The sequence below is a fragment of the Portunus trituberculatus genome, chromosome 20 (genome assembly GCF_017591435.1).
Source record: "Portunus trituberculatus isolate SZX2019 chromosome 20, ASM1759143v1, whole genome shotgun sequence".
Lineage (NCBI taxonomy): Eukaryota > Metazoa > Arthropoda > Malacostraca > Decapoda > Portunidae > Portunus > Portunus trituberculatus.
Genome location: NC_059274.1, coordinates 1,860,001 through 1,879,174, shown reverse-complemented (window position 1 = coordinate 1,879,174; position 19,174 = coordinate 1,860,001). Strand labels below are relative to the sequence as shown.

The 19,174-nt window shown below is 41.8% G+C and overlaps 1 protein-coding gene across 2 annotated transcripts in view; it reads right to left on the bottom strand.

Moving 5' to 3' along the window:
- Positions 1 to 4,973: 4,973 nt before the first annotated feature.
- Positions 4,974 to 19,174, bottom strand: part of LOC123506514 (protein white-like) — a 67,399-nt gene continuing 53,198 nt past the window's right edge. For both annotated transcript variants that reach the window (XM_045258653.1, XM_045258654.1), the window contains 6 exons: positions 18,438 to 18,621; positions 17,280 to 17,432; positions 14,979 to 15,110; positions 13,686 to 13,914; positions 12,949 to 13,054; positions 4,974 to 7,192 (listed from right to left, as the gene is read on the bottom strand). In XM_045258653.1, the coding sequence (XP_045114588.1) occupies positions 6,922 to 7,192; positions 12,949 to 13,054; positions 13,686 to 13,914; positions 14,979 to 15,110; positions 17,280 to 17,432; positions 18,438 to 18,621 (1,075 nt within the window). In that variant the 3' untranslated portion in view covers positions 4,974 to 6,921. The remainder of the gene's footprint in view (positions 7,193 to 12,948; positions 13,055 to 13,685; positions 13,915 to 14,978; positions 15,111 to 17,279; positions 17,433 to 18,437; positions 18,622 to 19,174) is intronic.

Sequence of the window (19,174 nt, the reverse complement as noted above, 5' to 3'; positions counted from 1 at the left end):
GTGTCTTTATCCTTATATCCTTGCGCGCCTCCAGCCGACCCTACCAGTGCTAACCAGTGGCTTTCTTGACCACCTGGTGGAGAGAAAGATAGTAGTGCCGAGTGCTGTCGCTTGTATCTCTGTCCCTTCTTAAAGGGAAAACACTCAGATGGGTGCGGGCCGGCGAGGTGGCAAGAAATGTCTCGTGGTGAGACAAGCAGCGAGCCAACCTCCTCGCGGGCCACAATAAGCCCCGCCTTCCTCCTTGGCCACAGCAAGCTCCGCCTTCTTGTAGATATGAACACTCACGTCTCCAGTTCAAATTCATTTCATTTGTGGTTCTGTTTTGTCTCGAGGGTGGCCTTTCCTTGACGTTTTCTTTGCTTTTTTCCCCACTGAGGTTTTAACGTCTCTCACACGTCCAGTCCATTAAGACAGGTGTGTGTGGTGTTGCCTCCTGTACAAACCTTCTTCTCCAAAGGCAGAGCTTAACCGGTGAAAACTAGCTCAGTACTCGACGGTTCTTTTCTGGCGAGTTTTCCAATAAACCAGATCAATTCCCACACACGCCTGTTGGTTCATTTAATCGGCGTCAGTAAATGTTCCGTGCCCAGCAGCATTACCTGTCACGGTTGTACCCACTAGTGCTGCTGGCAAAGTGTTGTTATAATTACTTAATGATATACTTCAATCTCAAGTAAACAGAAGCATTCAACACTTTCTAAAAAATATCTTTCATAATTCTGAGACTTTGTGTTTTGTTTACATTCTTATTTCAGATCGAATATAAGACCATTGTGAAAAGTTTAAGAGTGTGTGTGGGTGTAGAGAGCCTGTGTGAATGTAGAGTTTAAAAGGCTGCGTGGATGTAGTTTAAGATACTGTGTTTCTGAGGATGTGTGGATATAGAAAGGCTGTATGGATGTAAAGTTCAAGAGACTGTGAATGTAGTTTAAGAGGCTGTGTGGATGTAGTTTAAGAGGCTGTGGGGATGTACAGTTTAACCCCTTCAGTACCATTCCGCGTTTCCACATTCATTTTGCTAACTATTTCGTGAAATTTATGCAGCTTCAGAAACATGTGTTGGGATTAGAATAGTGAAAGCTCTGGCCATTAATCTTCTGACCTCTACAGAGCCTTCCTAACAGTTACTAAAACTCATGGTAAAAATGTGTCTCACTACCAAAGGGATTAAGAGGCTGTGTGAATGTACGTATAGACAAATGAGTCACCAAACGTAGAGCAGCTCCGCATAATGTTCCTCTCTTCACACCCACAGTGCAAGGAATCAACAAGCAAATACACGTCTGGCAGCTGAGTAAAGTCTTGAGACAGTGTTAGCAAGCGCAGCTTCATTTATAATCAGCTCTCTCTCTCTCTCTCTCTCTCTCTGACCACCTTACACTTCCCTATTCCAGCTCAGTAAAGGGGGTATCACCCTGGCCTATGATACACAGAACGCGGGCCATGGTTCTTGGTGCGAAGCCAAGAACATTATCACACACAAGCTGGCCGTGGTCATGCTATGCTAGGCAAACGGCCCAGCAACCAAGACCAAGCCTATTCAAAAGAAACCAGGACAAAACCATGCTGCTTATACCTCAACCTGTGCTTCGTTCTGGAATTGCATTCGCACTTCCTCTTATTGAAGAAAAGTAAGTACAAGAAACTATAGAAGAACCGAGACACACACGTGCGCGACGGCAACTTTGGAGTCAGAAGTGGTTGCCATGAGCCCAAACTATCGACAAGATGTATATTTATTTCATCTTACTAAAGTGATGAAATATCATTTAATATTTCAATATGAAAAATTTAGGCACATTCTTTTTAGTTTGAATAAAGGGTTTTTATTACATATACTATGTTTATTTTTTCATTGTGATAGCATACGGAGAACTGGAATGGATATGAAGCCATCCCAACTAAGCTCCGCTAATCCAAGGCAAGTTCCAGCTATCTGGAGCGGATGTTCCTTGTTCCGCGCATCATAGGCCAGTGTGATAGCCCCTTTTAATAAGGGGGAACCAGATGCACACTTCGGTTTAAAAGGTCAATCATTAAGTTCCTTCACGCTATCATGCTTCCCTTGCAATCCCCGCCGCTACTTTATGGTGTCTGTGCTTCTCTTCAATTAACATAAAGAAAGAAGAAAACTGCCCAACCCATGACGATGCTAAAAATACTGAGGCTACGTAACTTTCGCCCTTATGATAGTGCTACGGAAGACTGATGAGGCAGTCCACCCGTCTTCTGACCTACCTCAACACCTGCTCCCTTAGGAGTTTGGGTACTGTGGGATGTGCCATTCTCCCGTGCACTTATCCAGTCTTTCGTGTTTCCCATAGTATACAGTTCGTTTTCGGAAATCTTCGATGGCTCTCCCGCGCTGTCCGGAATCTGCTGGTAATATCCGGAGTGGAAGTTTTCTCTTTGCGTGTCTTCGAGTGAATGAACTTGATTTGTTTGGGGTATCAGCGTTGGGGAAATGTCTTAACGTCTAACCTACCTAACCTAACCTCTATTCGTTTTCATATTTATTTTGCTTACTATATGGTGACTTTATACAGCTCCAGAAAATTATGTTGGGGTTAAAATAGTGAAGACTCTGACCATTAATTTTCTGACGTCCATGGACCCTTCCTAATGTAAATAAAATCGTCTAATCATACCCCAAAATTCATGGTGAAAATGCGTCCCAGTACTGAAGGGATTAAGAAGTTATTTGGGAAGGTGACTTATAGAAACACACAAGTCATCTCTTCAAAAAAAAAAAAAAAATCAAAAGATAAAAATTTTAAGTAAGGAACGCTCCATAAGTAAAGGAACAGTTCACCTTCTCTTTCCTTCTACAGGTTGAATTGAGAGTATTTGCATTTAATTCACTGAGGTTGTTTCTTAGAGTTTCTTCCTTATCGTCTCCGTGTAGACCAGACTGACATACCCGTGGAGAGAGAGAGAGAGAGAGAGAGAGAGAGAGAGAGAGGGAGAGGGAGAGATGTTACTAATCCTACCAAGAGTATACTGTCAGTGTAGTAATAAAGTGAATTGGCAATGTTTGGGGTAGATAGGATAATTATAATGATACTTCTTGTAAAAAGTTGCTAAGTTGCATCTCTCTCTCTCTCTCTCTCTCTCTCTCTCTCTCTCTCTCTCTCTCTCTCTCTCTAGCAACACATTCCACATACTTCCCTTAACCTCCCGGAGAAACCCACCACCAGCAGCGCCTCACGGCTTGCAATTGCCCTTATCAACTCACGTCAGATGTCAAGTAAGACTCACCCTACACCAGATTTATGACCTCTAAATTGGAATCAAACACAGGCATCCCACAGTTACCATTCAATTCTGACCAACCTCAACTTCTCTTAGCTACAGGTCATAAATTACTCGAGTGGTGTGAAGAATAAACAGTTCTTGCTTACTCTGGACCTTATGCCGACGTATCTTAAGCCATTTGGGGGGTAGATGCCACGAAGAGTTACCGACCTCGCCCAGACTTTCTCCTTGATATCCTGGCCTTCCTCAAGCTTTCTTCCTATGGGTATCTTGTTGCTACCCCACGAAAATTGAGGTTCCTTCTTCCTTCTCTCGTTGGTTTTCGCTTGGAGTGGAGAGCTGGCCCGTTCCTCCGCTCACCGTCTTTCTCCAGGGTCTCATACCGGGGAATTATAGGGAAAAGAGGTAGTTAGTTGCTAGATATTCAGATATGTTGAAGATGCAATGGTGGTGTGGAGTATTCTTGGCAGTCTTAGTGATGGAGGTACTGGGGTGTTTGTCCCCCGATGGAATTCTAGTGGCTTCCAAATTTTGTTCATCGGTTATTTGATATTTGTAAAGGGTAGGTCAGTGACTCCAGGCATGTGATGTGGAGTATTCTTGGCAGTCTTAGTGATGGAAGTACTGGGGTGTTTGTCCCCCTGTGGCAGTAGCTATCAACCTGGGGGCCATGGGATACTTTTTTTTAGGCCACGGAGTAATATTTTTTTTTTTTTTTTTTTTTACGTAGGGAAGAGGGCCAGCCAAGGGCAAAATAAAAAAAAGAAAGTTAAAAAGGCCCACTTGAGCGCTGGCTCTCCGAAGAGTTCAAAAAGTGCCAAAACCGTCAGCCAGAATTAGGGGAGCAAATGCCTCGATACCTCCCTCTTAAAAGAAGACAAGTTGTAGAAATTCGGAAATACAGATGCAGGGAGGGAGTTCCAGAGTTTACCAGTGAGAGGGATGAATGATTGAGAGTACTGGTTAACTCTTGCATTAGAGTTGGACAGAATAGGGATGAGAGGAAGAAGAAAGCCTTGTGCAGCGTAGCCGCAGGAGGAGGGGAGGCATGCAGTTAGCAAGATCAGTAGAACAGTTACCATGAAAATAGCGATAAAATATAGAAAGGGATGCAACATTTCGGCGGTGAGAAAGAGACTGAAGACAGTTAGTCAGAGGAGGGGAATTGATGAGACGAAGAGCTTTCGATTCCACCCTATCAAGCAAAGCTGTGTGACTGGAAACCCCCCAGACATGCGAAGAGTACTCCATACAGGGACGGAATATGAAAATTATGGCTTTGAATTAAACTGGATTTTCATCTTACACCAGCAATCTAGCTTAAAAAATCGACTTCTTAATAAGTCCAAATTACCATGTTACTTCAGTATACCTAAAGATACTGACACCATTACACAATTCATAACTAGTAATAACTGATTGAAATGATGACAGACACTGAATTGGGCCTTGGAGATCATTACATATATTGGTCAGGGAACCACAGAACAGAAAAGGTTGGGAATCCCTGCCCTATGGAATTGTAGTGGCTTCCAAACTTTGTTCATTCGTTATTTGAAATTTGTAAAGGGTCGGTCAGTGACTCCAGGCATGTGAACGGAAAGATGGATATTAACACAAAACAGCCACAAGTAAGAAAGGAAACATTAACACGAGGGAACACAGACACACACAGACATAAACACAGAACGGACAGGAAGAGACAAACAGACAAACAGAAGGCACATATTTTAATGGCAGTGTCAACACTTATGAACAGAGAGAACAGGTGGGTAGGTCAGGTGGACAGGACAGGTACAGTGATTGGCAACCTGCAGGACACACACACACACACACACACACACACACACACACACACACACACCTTCCTCTGGTAAACTCTCTGTCTGCTTTTTATGCAAGATGGAAAGCTGACCAAGGGCAACAAAAAATAAAATAAAAAAAGGCCCACTTGATTGCCAGTTCCCTTAAAGATAATAAAAGTTAGCCAAAAGTCTGGGACAGATGTCTAGAAACCTTCCAACCTTTCAGAAAACTTCACTTCAAGAGACCGTGGCAAAGAACAGCTTCCTCTGGCCAGACACGGCACGCTCTCACTACCCTCATATTCCCTCATTCATGATCATAGTAATTCTCTCTCTCTCTCTCTCTCTCTCTCTCTCTCTCTCTCTCTCTCTCTCTCTCTCTCTCTCTCTCTCTCTCTCTCTCTCTCTCTCTCTCTCTCTCTCTCTCTTTCTCTCTCTCTCTCTCTGGCCATTCATAGTCCCATATATCCCCGTCTTTATCACCACAAAGCCGCACACACGACTCTCTATAAAAGGAAAACAGTGATAAGTTTGCCTCTACACAGACTAAGCTCTCCTCTAGGGATGCTGAACAGACCCGCCACTGAGACCTCGCGGGGTACAGTTTCGACCTTACGACAGTGTTACGTAAGACACTTGAAACGACATATCCCTTTCCCGACCTACCTCAACCGTTCCTATGGTTCCTCCCTGACCGCTCGGCTACTCTTGCACTCTTCTCACGTCTTCCTCCTCCGTCTCCCTTTCCTCCTTCCCACAGACTACTGTTTTTTTCCAGATAGTTTCAGTCGCTTTCTTGCGCTGTAACGCCAGGTAAGTTTGGGAAGGTAATACTAGTTTTCTTTGTGTGTGTGTGTGTGTGTGTGTGTGTGTGTGTGTGTGTGTGTGTGTGTGTGTGTGAACGTAAGGTGTTGAAAAATGTCTCTACCGGTACGTCTCTTCGGATGCCGCCCAGTTATGCAGGGTAGACAGATGGTTTGGGAGATTGGCGATGGAATTCCAAGTCATTATTTGAGAGATAAATAAAAGCCAAGGCCAGAGAGACAGCACTCTCACTGCCACGAAGCTGCAAGGAGTGGTGCAGGGGTTGTAGAATCTCAAGACGTAAGCCCGACACTGATAAAAAAAGCCTCCGTAGGAATGCCGGTGAAAATTTGAGAACGATAGAAAATAAGAATGACTAAAACCAACTTACGAATAAGACTAAACTGGAATGATCTAACTATTTTCTAGATATGTTATACGTACTAATGGAAATCCGATGCGAGAGAGGAACTTGTAAAAGAGACTAATTCAACAATCTGTGTTGAAAAGACGTGCTAGACTCATATGAATATAAAAAAAAGGTTTACAGAATGAGGAAACATTTTGAAATTGAGCAAACGATACACAATAGAAAACAATTAATTACATGCGCACTAATTCATAAATGAGAGTAGAAAACACGTTGAGAAAGAAGAAAGAAAAAACCTATCATATAACTGAAGGTCACAATAACTTCCTGGAGTCGTCGAGAAGAACATTATTTCTGAAAACTGAGCCAATGAGCGCGACAGAATCGAGAGTTTATGCATTACACCAGTTAACAGAATAAGACAAACTGGGAGAACTAGACCAATGAATGATAAATACTCTTAAAAACCACACGGAGACGAGAGAAAAAAAAATATAAAAAACACAAGAATTCCACGTAGAGAGAAACAAGTACTGATGAAAAAAAAAAAAACTCTTAAAAACCCAAGGACAGAGAGAGACATCAGACACATCACATAGACACGAAGAGAAACGGACATTACTTCTCAGACAGCACCTCGATCTTACCACCACCACTACCCCCACTACTACTACCTTACTACCACTACTGCTTCCTATACGTCTTCCCGAGGAGCGCACAGAACGCCAGAACCCGGTAACCCACCAAGAGGGCGATTAAACTTGCTACATTGGCTCCTATTGTCCCCGTTTCGTAGTGCAGGAAGGAGAGAACAGCGTGGCCATCAGGGTAGCAAGTCTCGTTAGCTCTGCAGGCGATGCTCTTCACGTCAGCCCACTGGTTCAGAAGTAGAGCCTCGTTGCCGTAGCTAAACCACGACAGATACTTCAGCCATGTCAGATACGCGGGCGTCGACCTGTGGGTGGAAGATCGTGTGTGTTTAGATAATGTTTGGTTAGGTTTTGTTTGGTGGAAGGGGTTTGTGTGTGTGTGTGTGTGTGTGTGTGTGTGTGTTTGTGTGTGTGTAGATGCGTGGGTGGTTGGATGTATTCTCTCTCTCTCTCTCTCTCTCTCTCTCTCTCTCTCTCTCTCTCTCTCTCTCTCTCTCTCTCTCTCTCTCTCTCTCTCTCTCTCTCTCTCTCTCTCTCTCTCTCTCTGCTGCAGTGGAAGAGTGTGTGTTTAGATGATGTCTGGTAATGTTTTGGTTTGGTGGGAGAGGTTGTTTTGATGGTGTGTGTGTGTGTGTGTGTGTGTGTGTGTGTGTGTGTGTGTGTGTGTGTGTGTGTGTGTGTGTGTGTGTGTGTGTGTGAAAGTGCGTGCGTGCGTGTCTAGATGAGTGGTTGATTGTATGACTGTCTCTCTCTCTCTCTCTCTCTCTCTCTCTCTCTCTCTCTCTCTCTCTCTCTCTCTCTCTCTCTCTCTCTTTCCCCTTAATCATCCACCAACACGAATTAACACAAACGAGAACACTAAGGCAACCTCACTAACTTGCTAAAAGACCCCCAAAAAAACCCACACAATCCCACCTCACGCAACCGGTAAAGACAGTATCACCTTCACCATTTTCAGTTCCAGTCACCCTAAATTAGATCTGTCTCTGTTTAAATCTCCCTTAAGTGCTCCAAATGAGACGTGACACCACTAGTAATTATCCGCGGCTTCAAACCTTCGCTCACTCGTCCCCTTCTGCCAGTTTCACTCTCTCGACCATCCCCGTGGACCCACATTTTTTTTAGGAGTCCACAGATGGATTACACAAGCGAGGTGGAGGAGGAGGAGGAGGAGGAGGAGGAGTAGGAGGAGGAGATGGAGGAGGAGGAGGAGGATTAGTTTGATTTTCAGTGTCAGTTCAATATAAATTATATCTTAATTTTGACGTCACATTCTCTCTCTCTCTCTCTCTCTCTCTCTCTCTCTCTCTCTCTCTCTCTCTCTCTCTCTCTCTCTCTCTCTCTCTCTCTAACCGCGTACCCAGAAAAGCATCACTATTTATTTATTTTATCGCGGTGGTCATTAATTCAAATCATCTTAGACAACTGACGAAACCTGAATTCCAATAAAAAAACGATGACTTTCTCCGCTGAAGTGAGAGAGAGAGAGAGAGAGAGAGAGAGAGAGAGAGAGAGAGAGAGAGAGAGAGAGAGAGAGATTTGGATTCTAGTCTCACCTGCTTTCAACACTATGTCCTTGAGGTTACTCGAATTTTCAAGCATGTCTTCATTATTCATGTCATAGTTTGATAAGAATTCTGCATAATGAATATTAAGAACATCAAGAGAGCTTCACTAGTCACCTCCGTAGCAGCCAATGAATGTATTTGAAGCTCTTAGCCCCTTGAGTATACAATGACGCGTTTCTATATTGATTCTGCTTACTATTTGGTGATTTTATACAGCTTCAGAAACTCATGCGGTGGATTAGAATAGAGAAGACTGTGGCCATTAGTCTTCTGACCTCCATAGATCCTTTCTAATGTCAAAAAATGGTCTAATCATACAAGAATCTCAAGGCAAAAGTGTGTTCCATTATTGAAGGGGGTTAAGTAAGATAGATATATAAAGGTCATTTCAGAAAGCAGTCCTGAGAAGAGAGCAAAGTAATTCAGAACACGAGTAACGGGAAAGTGTGTTTTAATAATTCTAATGACAGTTTACCAAAAGACTTTACATCAACAGTGAGAGAAAAACACGCAAGAAACCCTAACCTATCCTCCTCGTAACCTTTGAAAACAGTAATGGCGAGAAAGCAAACTATTCAGAACACGGAGAATACAAGCACCTGGAAAGGGCTTTTTTCTCTTTTATTTATTTATTTATTCATTTTTTTTATTTTTACCACTGTGGGTTTTTCACGGGATACTTTTTCTTAAGGTACCTTCTTCCTCAAAGCTAGGAAACCGTTGCCCCGAGTGAGGAAGCCTATACTCGGACCTACACTCAGACCGTGGACAGGATTCGAACTCATGCGCTTGGAGACCCCTCGGACCCCAAAGCACGCATGGTTCCACTGTACCACGCCGGCCCTTTAACATGTGTGATACTTTAACAAGACGCCAATGAACACACTCCCTTCAAAACTTGTCAAGCCATTCATGTAGCTATTGAAGACAGTCTAACGAGAGAGCAGAGGATTAGAAACACGAGGCAACGAGGACACGGAAGTCTGGAGAGGTGTTTATATAGAGACAGGTGCATTTAAGGTGTCTGTGTGTGTGTGTGTGTGTGTGTGTGTGTGTGTGTGTGTGTGTGTGTGTGGTATCTCTTAACGCTCACCACATGTAACCAAGGGAAGAAAATAAGGCGCCTCTGGTAATCGTGCTCCAGGTAAAACTAGCTCGCGTTTCTTAGATAAGGGCAGCGCTGTGGGAGTATATAATTGGGCGAGGCGTATCAAGAAGCTTGTGTTACGGTGGGAGAGAGTAGGGCGTGTTTTTGTGTTCACAGCTCACTAGTTTGTTGATCCTTTACAATGAGCCGCGTTTTAGAGTTCACATGTTATTAGTTCGTATAGAAAAGTCTAGCTCTGTCTTTCCATTTTATATTAAGATGTGAGTTTTTGTGTTCGCAGCTTCACCAGTTTGTATATCTTTTTACAATTAGTCGTGTTTAGAGTTCACAGTTTATTAGTTCGTATAGATAAGTCTCGCTCAGCCTTTTCTTTTCATAATGGGATGTGTGTTTTTGTGTTCACACCTTCACTAGTTTGTACATTCCTTTACAATGAGGCGTGTTTTAGAGTTCACAGTTTATCAGTTCGTATAGATAAGTTTCGCTCTACGACTCCGTGTGTTTTGTTTTTATTTTCAGCTTGTTAGAAGGGCCTGAGTTTGCTTTTCCTTATTCAGTGGGACATATTTTTTAGTGTTTTCATCTTACTGCTTTGTATAAAGATGCCTCAGTTGCCTTTCTTTTATAATTTCAACATAACATTAGCCTTCTCCATCTAAGGATCAGGTTAGGTTTATATTCATTCACTTTATCAAACTAACCTCTCGTCTCTTCATTCTATAAACCACACTTGAAGAAAAAAGGAAACATCTTATTCTACTCACAAAAACGAGTGTCTGGTTTGAAATTAGTGGGCTTACGGTATTTACATAATTATCACCTATTTTTTTCTCTTTTTTCTTCATTTAATTGTATGTATTTACCAGTGTCTGCCATCCTCACCCTCTCTCTCTCTCTCTCTCTCTCTCTCTCTCTCTCTCTCTCTTGCATAAACCCCACCTATGCATCTCTTACACAACAACAACAACAACAACAACAACAACAACAACCACAGTCAATTATCAGGCTCACAGCGAGGAATAGACTGAACAAGAGCCAGACATGAACTGAGCTGTATCCACACACACACACACACACACACACACACCTGACGGTTCTTCCCTCCCATTCTGCCCACCACCTCCATCACACCCAAGCTCCGCCCTACAAACCAACCACTAATCACACTTACCGACACTAAACATACACAGTACCTATACAAAACGGACCCTCTTTATGAGCTTTAAGTATACACATTACGTGGAAGCGGAAAAGAAGCTCAGAAAGTTGGTTTTAGGTAAGAAGAAAAGGAGAGGTGTTCGTAGTCAGAGACGCGGAGAGAATTGAGGATAGGAACCAACATGAGTGGATTTTAATAGGTTTCTCGGGCAGTCTTCGTACCCATCCAGGTGACTGCAGGTGGCAGGTGCGCATACAAGAAGGTGAGAAAGCCACGTGCAGGTAAGAGAGTCACCTACCTGTGTTACGCTACGATTTAATTGATTCCCAAACACAGTGAAGGTTGTGAGACTTGCTGACATTAAAACTCCATGAAAAACACCAATAAAAGTTCCTAATAGTAATATATTTTGCCACTCCGTCTTAGTAATAGATGTCGTTTCTGCCACTTACCTATTAGCGCACTGAAGTTGAATATTTATAGTACTTTTTTTTTCAAGTCTCCTTTTTGGGTACGGAATCATGAACGAGTTTCTTTCATTTTTCTTTTTTTATTTTCTAAGTCCACTTCTTCGTCCTTGGCTTGTCTTTCCAGTATAGTAACCCCTTCAGTGCCATGACGTGTTTTCATGTTTACTCTGTTTACTATCTGGCAATTCTATGCAGCTCAGAAACTTATGTGGGGATTAAAAATAGTGATGAGTCTTTACAATAATCTTCTGACCCCCATAGACGTTTTCATATTTATTCTGCTTATCCGGGAATTCTATGCAGCTCAGAAACTTATGTGGGATCAAAATAGTGAAGAGTTTGTACATGAATCTTTTGACCACCATAGACTTTTCCTAATGTACATATAATCGTCAAATCACACAAAAAATCAAGCCAAAACTGCGTCTCAGTACTGAAGGGACCAAGATAGTGAAGAGTTTGTACATTAATCTTCTGACCACCATAGACTTTTCCTAATGTACATAAAAATGTCTAATCACACCAAAAATCAAGCCAAAACTGCGTCTCAGTACTGAAGGGACCAAGATAGTGAAGAGTTTGTACATTAATCTTCTGACCTCCATAAACTTTTCCTAATGTACATATAATGGTCAAATCACACCAAAACTCAAGGTAAAAAAAATTGTGTCCCAGTACTGAAGGGATTAAAGAACGTGGTAAAAAAACCATCACTAGTCAGTGATGAATGGCTGAGACACAGACAATGAACAGATGCGAAGATTTGAAGATAAGTAATTGTGGTACTTTAAACGTTTCCTCTTACTTTATTTCTTTCCTCTTCCTTTACTCTTCGTCTGTTCCTTGCTTTCTTATACGTTCTTTTATTCCTTGCTTTTCTTTCTTTCTGCTCGTTTATAGTACCTTTACAGTTTCTTTTATACTTCTATGCATCCTTCTATATTCACACTCCTTATTTCTCTTCCATCTGCATTCCCTAATACTCCTCCTATATCCCTTTACAATGCCCCTTTACTTCTCCCTATACTATACTCCCTTTAAATTACCTCTATATACTCTCCCTTATTTCCTGTATTCTTCTCTCTACACTCCCTTTAACCCTTTCAATGGTGGGATACATTTTTGCCTTCAGATTTGTGTACCATTAGACGATTTTATTTGCACTAGGAAGGGTCTATGGAGGTCAGAACGTTAATGGCCAGAGTCTTCACTATTTTAATCCCCCACATGAGTTTCTGAAGCTGTATAAAACCACCAAATAGTAGGCAGAATGAATATGGAAATGCGTCATGGTACTGAAGGGGTTAAATTATCTCTGTTCTCTCCCTCCCTCTCTGTCTATGCGCTACCCACACTGCCTTAGCCCCTTCAGTGCCATGACGCGTTTCCATATTCATTCTGCTTACTATTTGGTAGTCTTATACAGCTTCAGAGATTCATTTGGGGGATTTTAATAGTAAAGACTGTGGCTATTAATCATCTGACTTCCATAGACCCTTCTTAATGTCAATAAAATGGTCTAATCGTACACAAATCTCGAGGTAAAAATGTGTCTCAGTATTGAAGAGGTTAAGACCTTCACACACACACACACACACACACACACACACACACACACACACACACACACACACACACACACTCTCTCTCTCTCTCACTCTCTCTCTCTCTCTCTCTCTCTCTCTCTCTCTCTCTCTCTCTCTCTCTCTCTCTCTCTAGCCACGTTCCCAGCATTCCCTCCTCGCTGAGCACTTACCCGCTGTTGAGGAAGAAGCCACCGAAGAGCATGAGCGGGATGATGAGAGGCGAGGCGATGGCAAGGGCGATGCTGAGGTTCTTCGACATGCACGATATCATGTAGCCTGTAGGAGGAGGAAGGGGAGCAGCAGGAGGTGGTTTAGTTTCCTTTTTTCTTTATATCTCAGTACAGTCCATATGAATTTAGATATAATGAGCTCAAGGCGACTCACAATGGAGGTCTTTAGTGGACAATAGTGTTATGTGGTTAGACTCTTGACCCAGAATGGTGGTCAAGTAGGAGGAGGAGGAGGAGGAGGTGGAGATGATAGTAACGATAATGAGGCAACAATAGCTTTTAAAATATACCTCCATCATGACGAATATTTACACAAGTAGTAGTAGTAGTAGTAGCTGTAGTAGTGGTAGTAGTAGTAGTAGTAGTAGTAGTAGTAGTAGTAGTAGTAGTAGTAGTAGTAGTAGTAGTAGTAGTAGTAGTAGTAGTAGTAGTAGAAACAGCTGGAGGAAGGAAAGGTGTTGAAAGTTGAAAGAAAAGCAGAAATAGAATAACAACACGACAACGGAAAAGAAAAAAGAAGAAGAAGGAAAAAGAAAGGAAAAAGAGAAGATAGAGGAAAATAAAAAAAAAACACAAGACAGAAGCAGAAAAATAACGAGACAGAGAAAATAAAACAAGAGCAAATAAGAAAGAAGAAAAAAATAAGAAAAAAAGGAAAATGGCGGAAGGGAACGCACCGAAAGACACAGCGCAGTTGGCCACAAGGATAACCACAGTGGCGCAGATGAAGAAGTCCACTACGTCATTAGTAAACCCGACCATGTAGTAGGCAATGGCGACGAAGGCGAAGGGGTAGAAGATATGGAAGGGCAGCTCAGACACCATTTTGGACAGGAAGTAAACGTCGGTGCGATACATGCCGTTGAAATGCTCGCGAAGGAAGAGAGGTAACTGTGCGCAGAAAGTCTGGAAATAAAAATAATAAATAAATAAATGGATAAAAAAAAAAAGAAAAGGAAATTGGAGTGTAATGGAAGTTGCAGAAAGTTTGGAGAAAGAACAAATGAATAAGTAAATGGGGAAAAAAAAAAAAAAAGGAAATTGGAGTGTAATGGAAGTTGTAAAAAGATATCAGACTGTGAGCAGGATGTCTGAAAAAAAAGGAGGATAAGAGAAGTTGTAAAAAAAGATGTCAAACTGTGTGAAGAAAGCCTGGAAAAAAATCATATAAGGGCATAATGGAAGTTGCAAAAAGATGTCAAATTGTGCGAGGAAAGTCTAAATAAAAAAAAAATTTAAAAAAAAAGGACATTGGAGCATAAGAGAAGCTGCAAAAAAAAATGTTAATCTGTGAGCAGAAAGTTTGGAAAAAAAAGGACATAGGAACATGAGGTAAGTTGCAAAAAATATCACACTTATACCTACCGTCCTCATTTATACTTACCATCCTGATTTCACCTGTTATAATTCATACATTTACCTAATCTTTTTTTTTTTTTTAGCTCCATAATGGGTAAACAGATAAAGTGATTGGTGACTGGTTGTAGAAAGCCATCAAACCTATAGGTGACAGTCCCTCTATGAAACCTACCTCCCAAATCTCACCATTCACCAGCCATACATCCCCTAATCTTCCTTTTAACCTCTTCAGTACCTTGACGCGTTTTCATATTCATTCTGGTTACTATTTGGCGATTTTATACACCTTCAGAAACTCATATTGGGATTAAAATAGTGAAGACTCTGGCCATTAATCTTTTGACATCGATACACTCGTTTTCACATTAATTCTGGTTACTATTTGGGGATTTTACACATCTTCAAAAACTCATATGGGGATTAAAATATTGAAGACTCTTGTCATTAATCTTTTGACATCCATGAACCCTTCCTAATGCAAATAAATTCGTCTAATCATGCCAAACAAAAATCAAGGTAAAAATGCTTCAAAAATCTATCATCTGGTCCTCTCTCTCTCTCCCTCTCCCTCTCCCTCTCCCCTCACTAACTTACCGCATTTCTTGACTTACATTGATCACACCGAAGACGTTTTGGAAGGTCATGTTGGTGAGGAGGAGGAAGAGCGCACCGTTGATATTGGTGACGCCCTCCTGAGTGAGCTGCTGCCTGAAGTAGATGATGCCGATGAGCAGAGCGATGGCCTGTGGGGGAGAGAAATACAGGAGATGGTGATGTCGGTGGTGAAGTGATGGTGAGCTACATTTGATTTCCTCTTTACCTCCTTTCCTCGTTTATTTTTTTGTTTTGTATTTTTGTTTTATAGCCAATTTTCTTATTCCTTTCAGTACCATGACGAGTTTCCATGTTCATTCTGCTTACTATTTGGTGATTTTATACAGCTTCAGAAACTCAAGTGGGGGTTTAAAATAGTGAAGACTGTGGCTATTAATCTTCTGATCTCCATAGACCCTTCCTAATGTCAATAAAACGGTCTTATCGTATTCAAATCTCAAAGTAAGTATGTGCTCCAGTACTGAAGAGGTTTAAATAGTGAAGACTGTGGCCATTGATCTTCTGACCTCCATAGACACTTCCTAATGTGAATAAAACGGTCTTATCGTACTCAAATTTCAAAGTAAGTATGTGTCCCAGTACTGAAGGGGTTAATGTATCAGAACCAACACGGTATCTGGTGACGAGAAACTTTGAATCTGGCATCTGGGCACAAGGAAGGTGACTGAGTGGTTTACAGATATGGTGAGCTACGTTTCACCTCTTCATCTTCATTCATCGTACAGCTATTTCTTTTCTTTTCTCGGTTTTACGTTCGGTTTCCTTGATGTATCAGAGCTAGGACGGTATACCTGTTAACGAGGAACTTTGAATATGACATCTGGGAAGCCGTGAACCGAGTAGGTGTTCTTGTTGTGTCGAGTCGAATCGGGGGAATGGTCTTTGCAATGTCTCTCCCTCACTTGTTCCCCTTATCTGTGTTCTTTTGCTTATACACTTATTGACTTCTATTATCACGTCCTATTTCCGTTATTTTCCCCTTTTTTCTATTCTAATCTATTTCTTTTATGTTATTCTTTCTTTTCCTAATAAGGTTTCTGCAGTTTCCTTTTATTTTTTTTATTTATTTATTTTTTTTTTTTTTGTCTCTCTTACCTTTTTTCCAGAATTCTTGCCCCCACGGACCGAGTGACCCACTGAACCTGCCATTTCTCTCTTCTTCCTTCTCCCTCCTATCTTCTTTTTTTATGTAAGAGAGGAGGACTGGCCAAGGCAACAAAAATTAAAAAGAAAAAAAAAAGCCCACTCAGTCACTAGTCCCCCCACATAGAGGCGACAGAATTAGCCAAAGATAGGGATAAATGAAACCTCCCTCTTGAGTATCTAACCCACAAAACACCAAAGAAGGTAATATAACACGCAGGACAGCTACAGATGACGAAAATTTGAGCTAAATACGTCATTTCTCCCTCACAAAACAAGCGAAGAAGATTCCAACACGTTTCGCCTTTAGTTTTGATATACGCGAGGGCAAACTCATCAATATTTCACTCTTTGGTAATTGGTACACAGTAAAGGTGGTCTGCATGGTAAAAGATAAATAAATAAATAAGATTCAGCATTTTCAATTAGTCTTTGTTTTATCCCCTGTCTAAGAGGATTTACGTAACAAAAACTAGTCAAGTGTTGTTAATTAGGTTTCACATTCCAGTCTCGGTTGGATTAAAGGGGTGAGTCACAGCTCGCTCACCTCTTACGGCACAGGTGCAGGATGCTTTGCCTGGGGACAGCTGGCCTCTATATATACTCAATTATTGATGGATGGGAGGTGAGACTGCGCCATTCCAAGGACAAGTGACATACTACTACTACTATACTACTACTACTACTACTACTACTATTGCTACTTCTGCCACTACTGCCACTACTACTACTACTACTACTACTGCTACTTATGCCACTACTACTACTACTACTACTACTACTACTACTACTACTACTACTATTGCTACTTCTGCCACTACTGCTACTATTACTACTACTACTATTACTACTGGTGCTTTACCTAACACAAAATGACCCTACACAGAAATATTTAAGAGAATGCAAAGAAGGAAAGAAAGAAAAGAAAAAAGGGACAAAACAACAAATAAAAGAGAGAAACAAAGACAATAAACATCAGAAAACAAGAAAAAAAACAAAAACGCATAAAAAAAAAAAAAACGTACTGGCTAATATTTTCACCACCTACAATGAATTAGAAAACGAGAAAATCACAAAGAAAGAAAATGAGTGAATAAACAACACCCCCCTGCCGTCAAGCTAAAGAAAACGGAGACGGACACTGGCCCACTTACCATCACCTGGAAGAAGCGAACCTTGATGAGCATTGGTTCACGGATCACCTCGAGCCAGGAGCGCCACAGGACGGTACGAAACTGACACCACCACGAGGCCTTGTACGGTGATTTCTTGACCTCCACGTCCACCAGGCTGTCGTAACGCTCCGCCTGCTCAAAGAGAAGAATAACATAATATTCAGAATCGCTTTGCTCTCTCAGTTCTCACCATGACTATCTTCAAGGCCACAGAGATGATTAGCGGGGTTTTCAAGAGTGTTTTTTTCCGGTTAATGATATAGAAATTTTGTCATTCTGCCTCTAGAACTGCAAAAATACCTTAAAAATTATTATTCTCTCTCATCATGACTATCTTCCAAGGCCACAGAGATGATTAGCGGGGTTTTCAAGAGTGTTTCTCCAGTTAATAATATAGAAATCTTGCCATTCTGCCTCTAGAAACGTAAAAATACCTTTAAAAACTCGTGTCAATTTACATAAAGCATCTTGAAATAGTGGAGGTGAAGCACAGAAGAGTTTGAGAATACGAGCCGCAGTGACAGAAGGTAGTGTGGCGAGTGATCGAGAGAGCAAAGGTGGGATGGTCTACTCGTAACGGTGATGGAAAAGTGAGATGTGGGCAATACGTCACTGAGAAGGAATGAAAAGGTGATAAGTGAATGAAGTTTAAGTAATAAGAGAGAGAGAGAGAGAGAGAGAGAGAGAGAGAGAGAGAGAGAGAGAGAGAGAGAGAGAGAGAGAGAGAGAGAGAGAGAGAGAGAGAGAGAGAGAGAGAGAGAGAGAGAGAGAGAGAGAGAGAGAGAGACAGAGAAAGAGAGAAAGAGACAGAAATAAAAGAGAGAAAGTAATAAAAAAAAAAACACAAAGCAATGAAGAAAGAAAGAGATTATTCACATAACACCACAAGTACTCTTTCTTGGTGACTGAGGCACGACCAGCGAACCAAAAATGAAGCGTAACGTACCCTCCTGCAGCACCACCAGGAGAGAGGGAGTGGCTGGCGCGTCAGTAATAGTTGCAGCAAGCTTAGGAATACAATGCACGGTTAAAAGCTCCTAGACAAGCTTAAGGAGAGAATAATTGAGATGAATCCCTGAATATGCGCTTTTGTGACGCTTATACACACAAACACACGGACAAACATCATAATCCCACCTCGCCCTCTGTGGAGTTCTCTTTTACGGCTTTTTCAATGTTTATTCCTTCCTCTGACTTGTTGAACTCGTCGCAGATCGTGTTGATGGCCTTCCTGCACCCGTCCTCCTTCCCGGGCTGCACTGCCAGGGTGGAGATGAAGAAGTCCGCGGGGTTGTAGTTCGGAGGGCAGGGCATGTTGATCCTGAAAGAGGCATAGGAAGGTGCTACTACACTTTGATCTTAACTAAAAGGTCGAGAAAGGATGGGGAGGGGCTTAAGTGGTGTAGCTATGTTGTTGTTGTTGTTGTTGTTGTTGTTGTTGTTGTTGTTGTTGTTGTTGTTGTTGTTGTTGTTGTTGTTGTTGTTGTTGTGGTTGTTGTTGTTGGTGGTGGTGGTGGTGGTCTTTTTTTTATGTATGAGGGGTAAACTGTCCAAGAGCAACATAAACGACTACACGAAAAAGGCCTACTTAGATGCCAGTTCCCAAGCAGGTCCGAGGGAGTTAGCCAAAAGAATGGGATATATGTCTTGAAGTATTTCTCTTAAAATGAGTTCAGGTCATAAAAAGATGGAAATACAGGAGGAGTGTGTGTGTGTGTGTGTGTGTGTGTGTGTGTGTGTGTGTGTGTGTGTGTGTGTGTGTGTGTGTGTGTGTGTGTGTGTGTGTGTGTGTGTGTGTGTGTGTGTGTTTTAGCAACCTTCCTTGAGTTACTGGATACATACGTAAGTGGGGTCCGTTTCTGCATGTGTGTGTG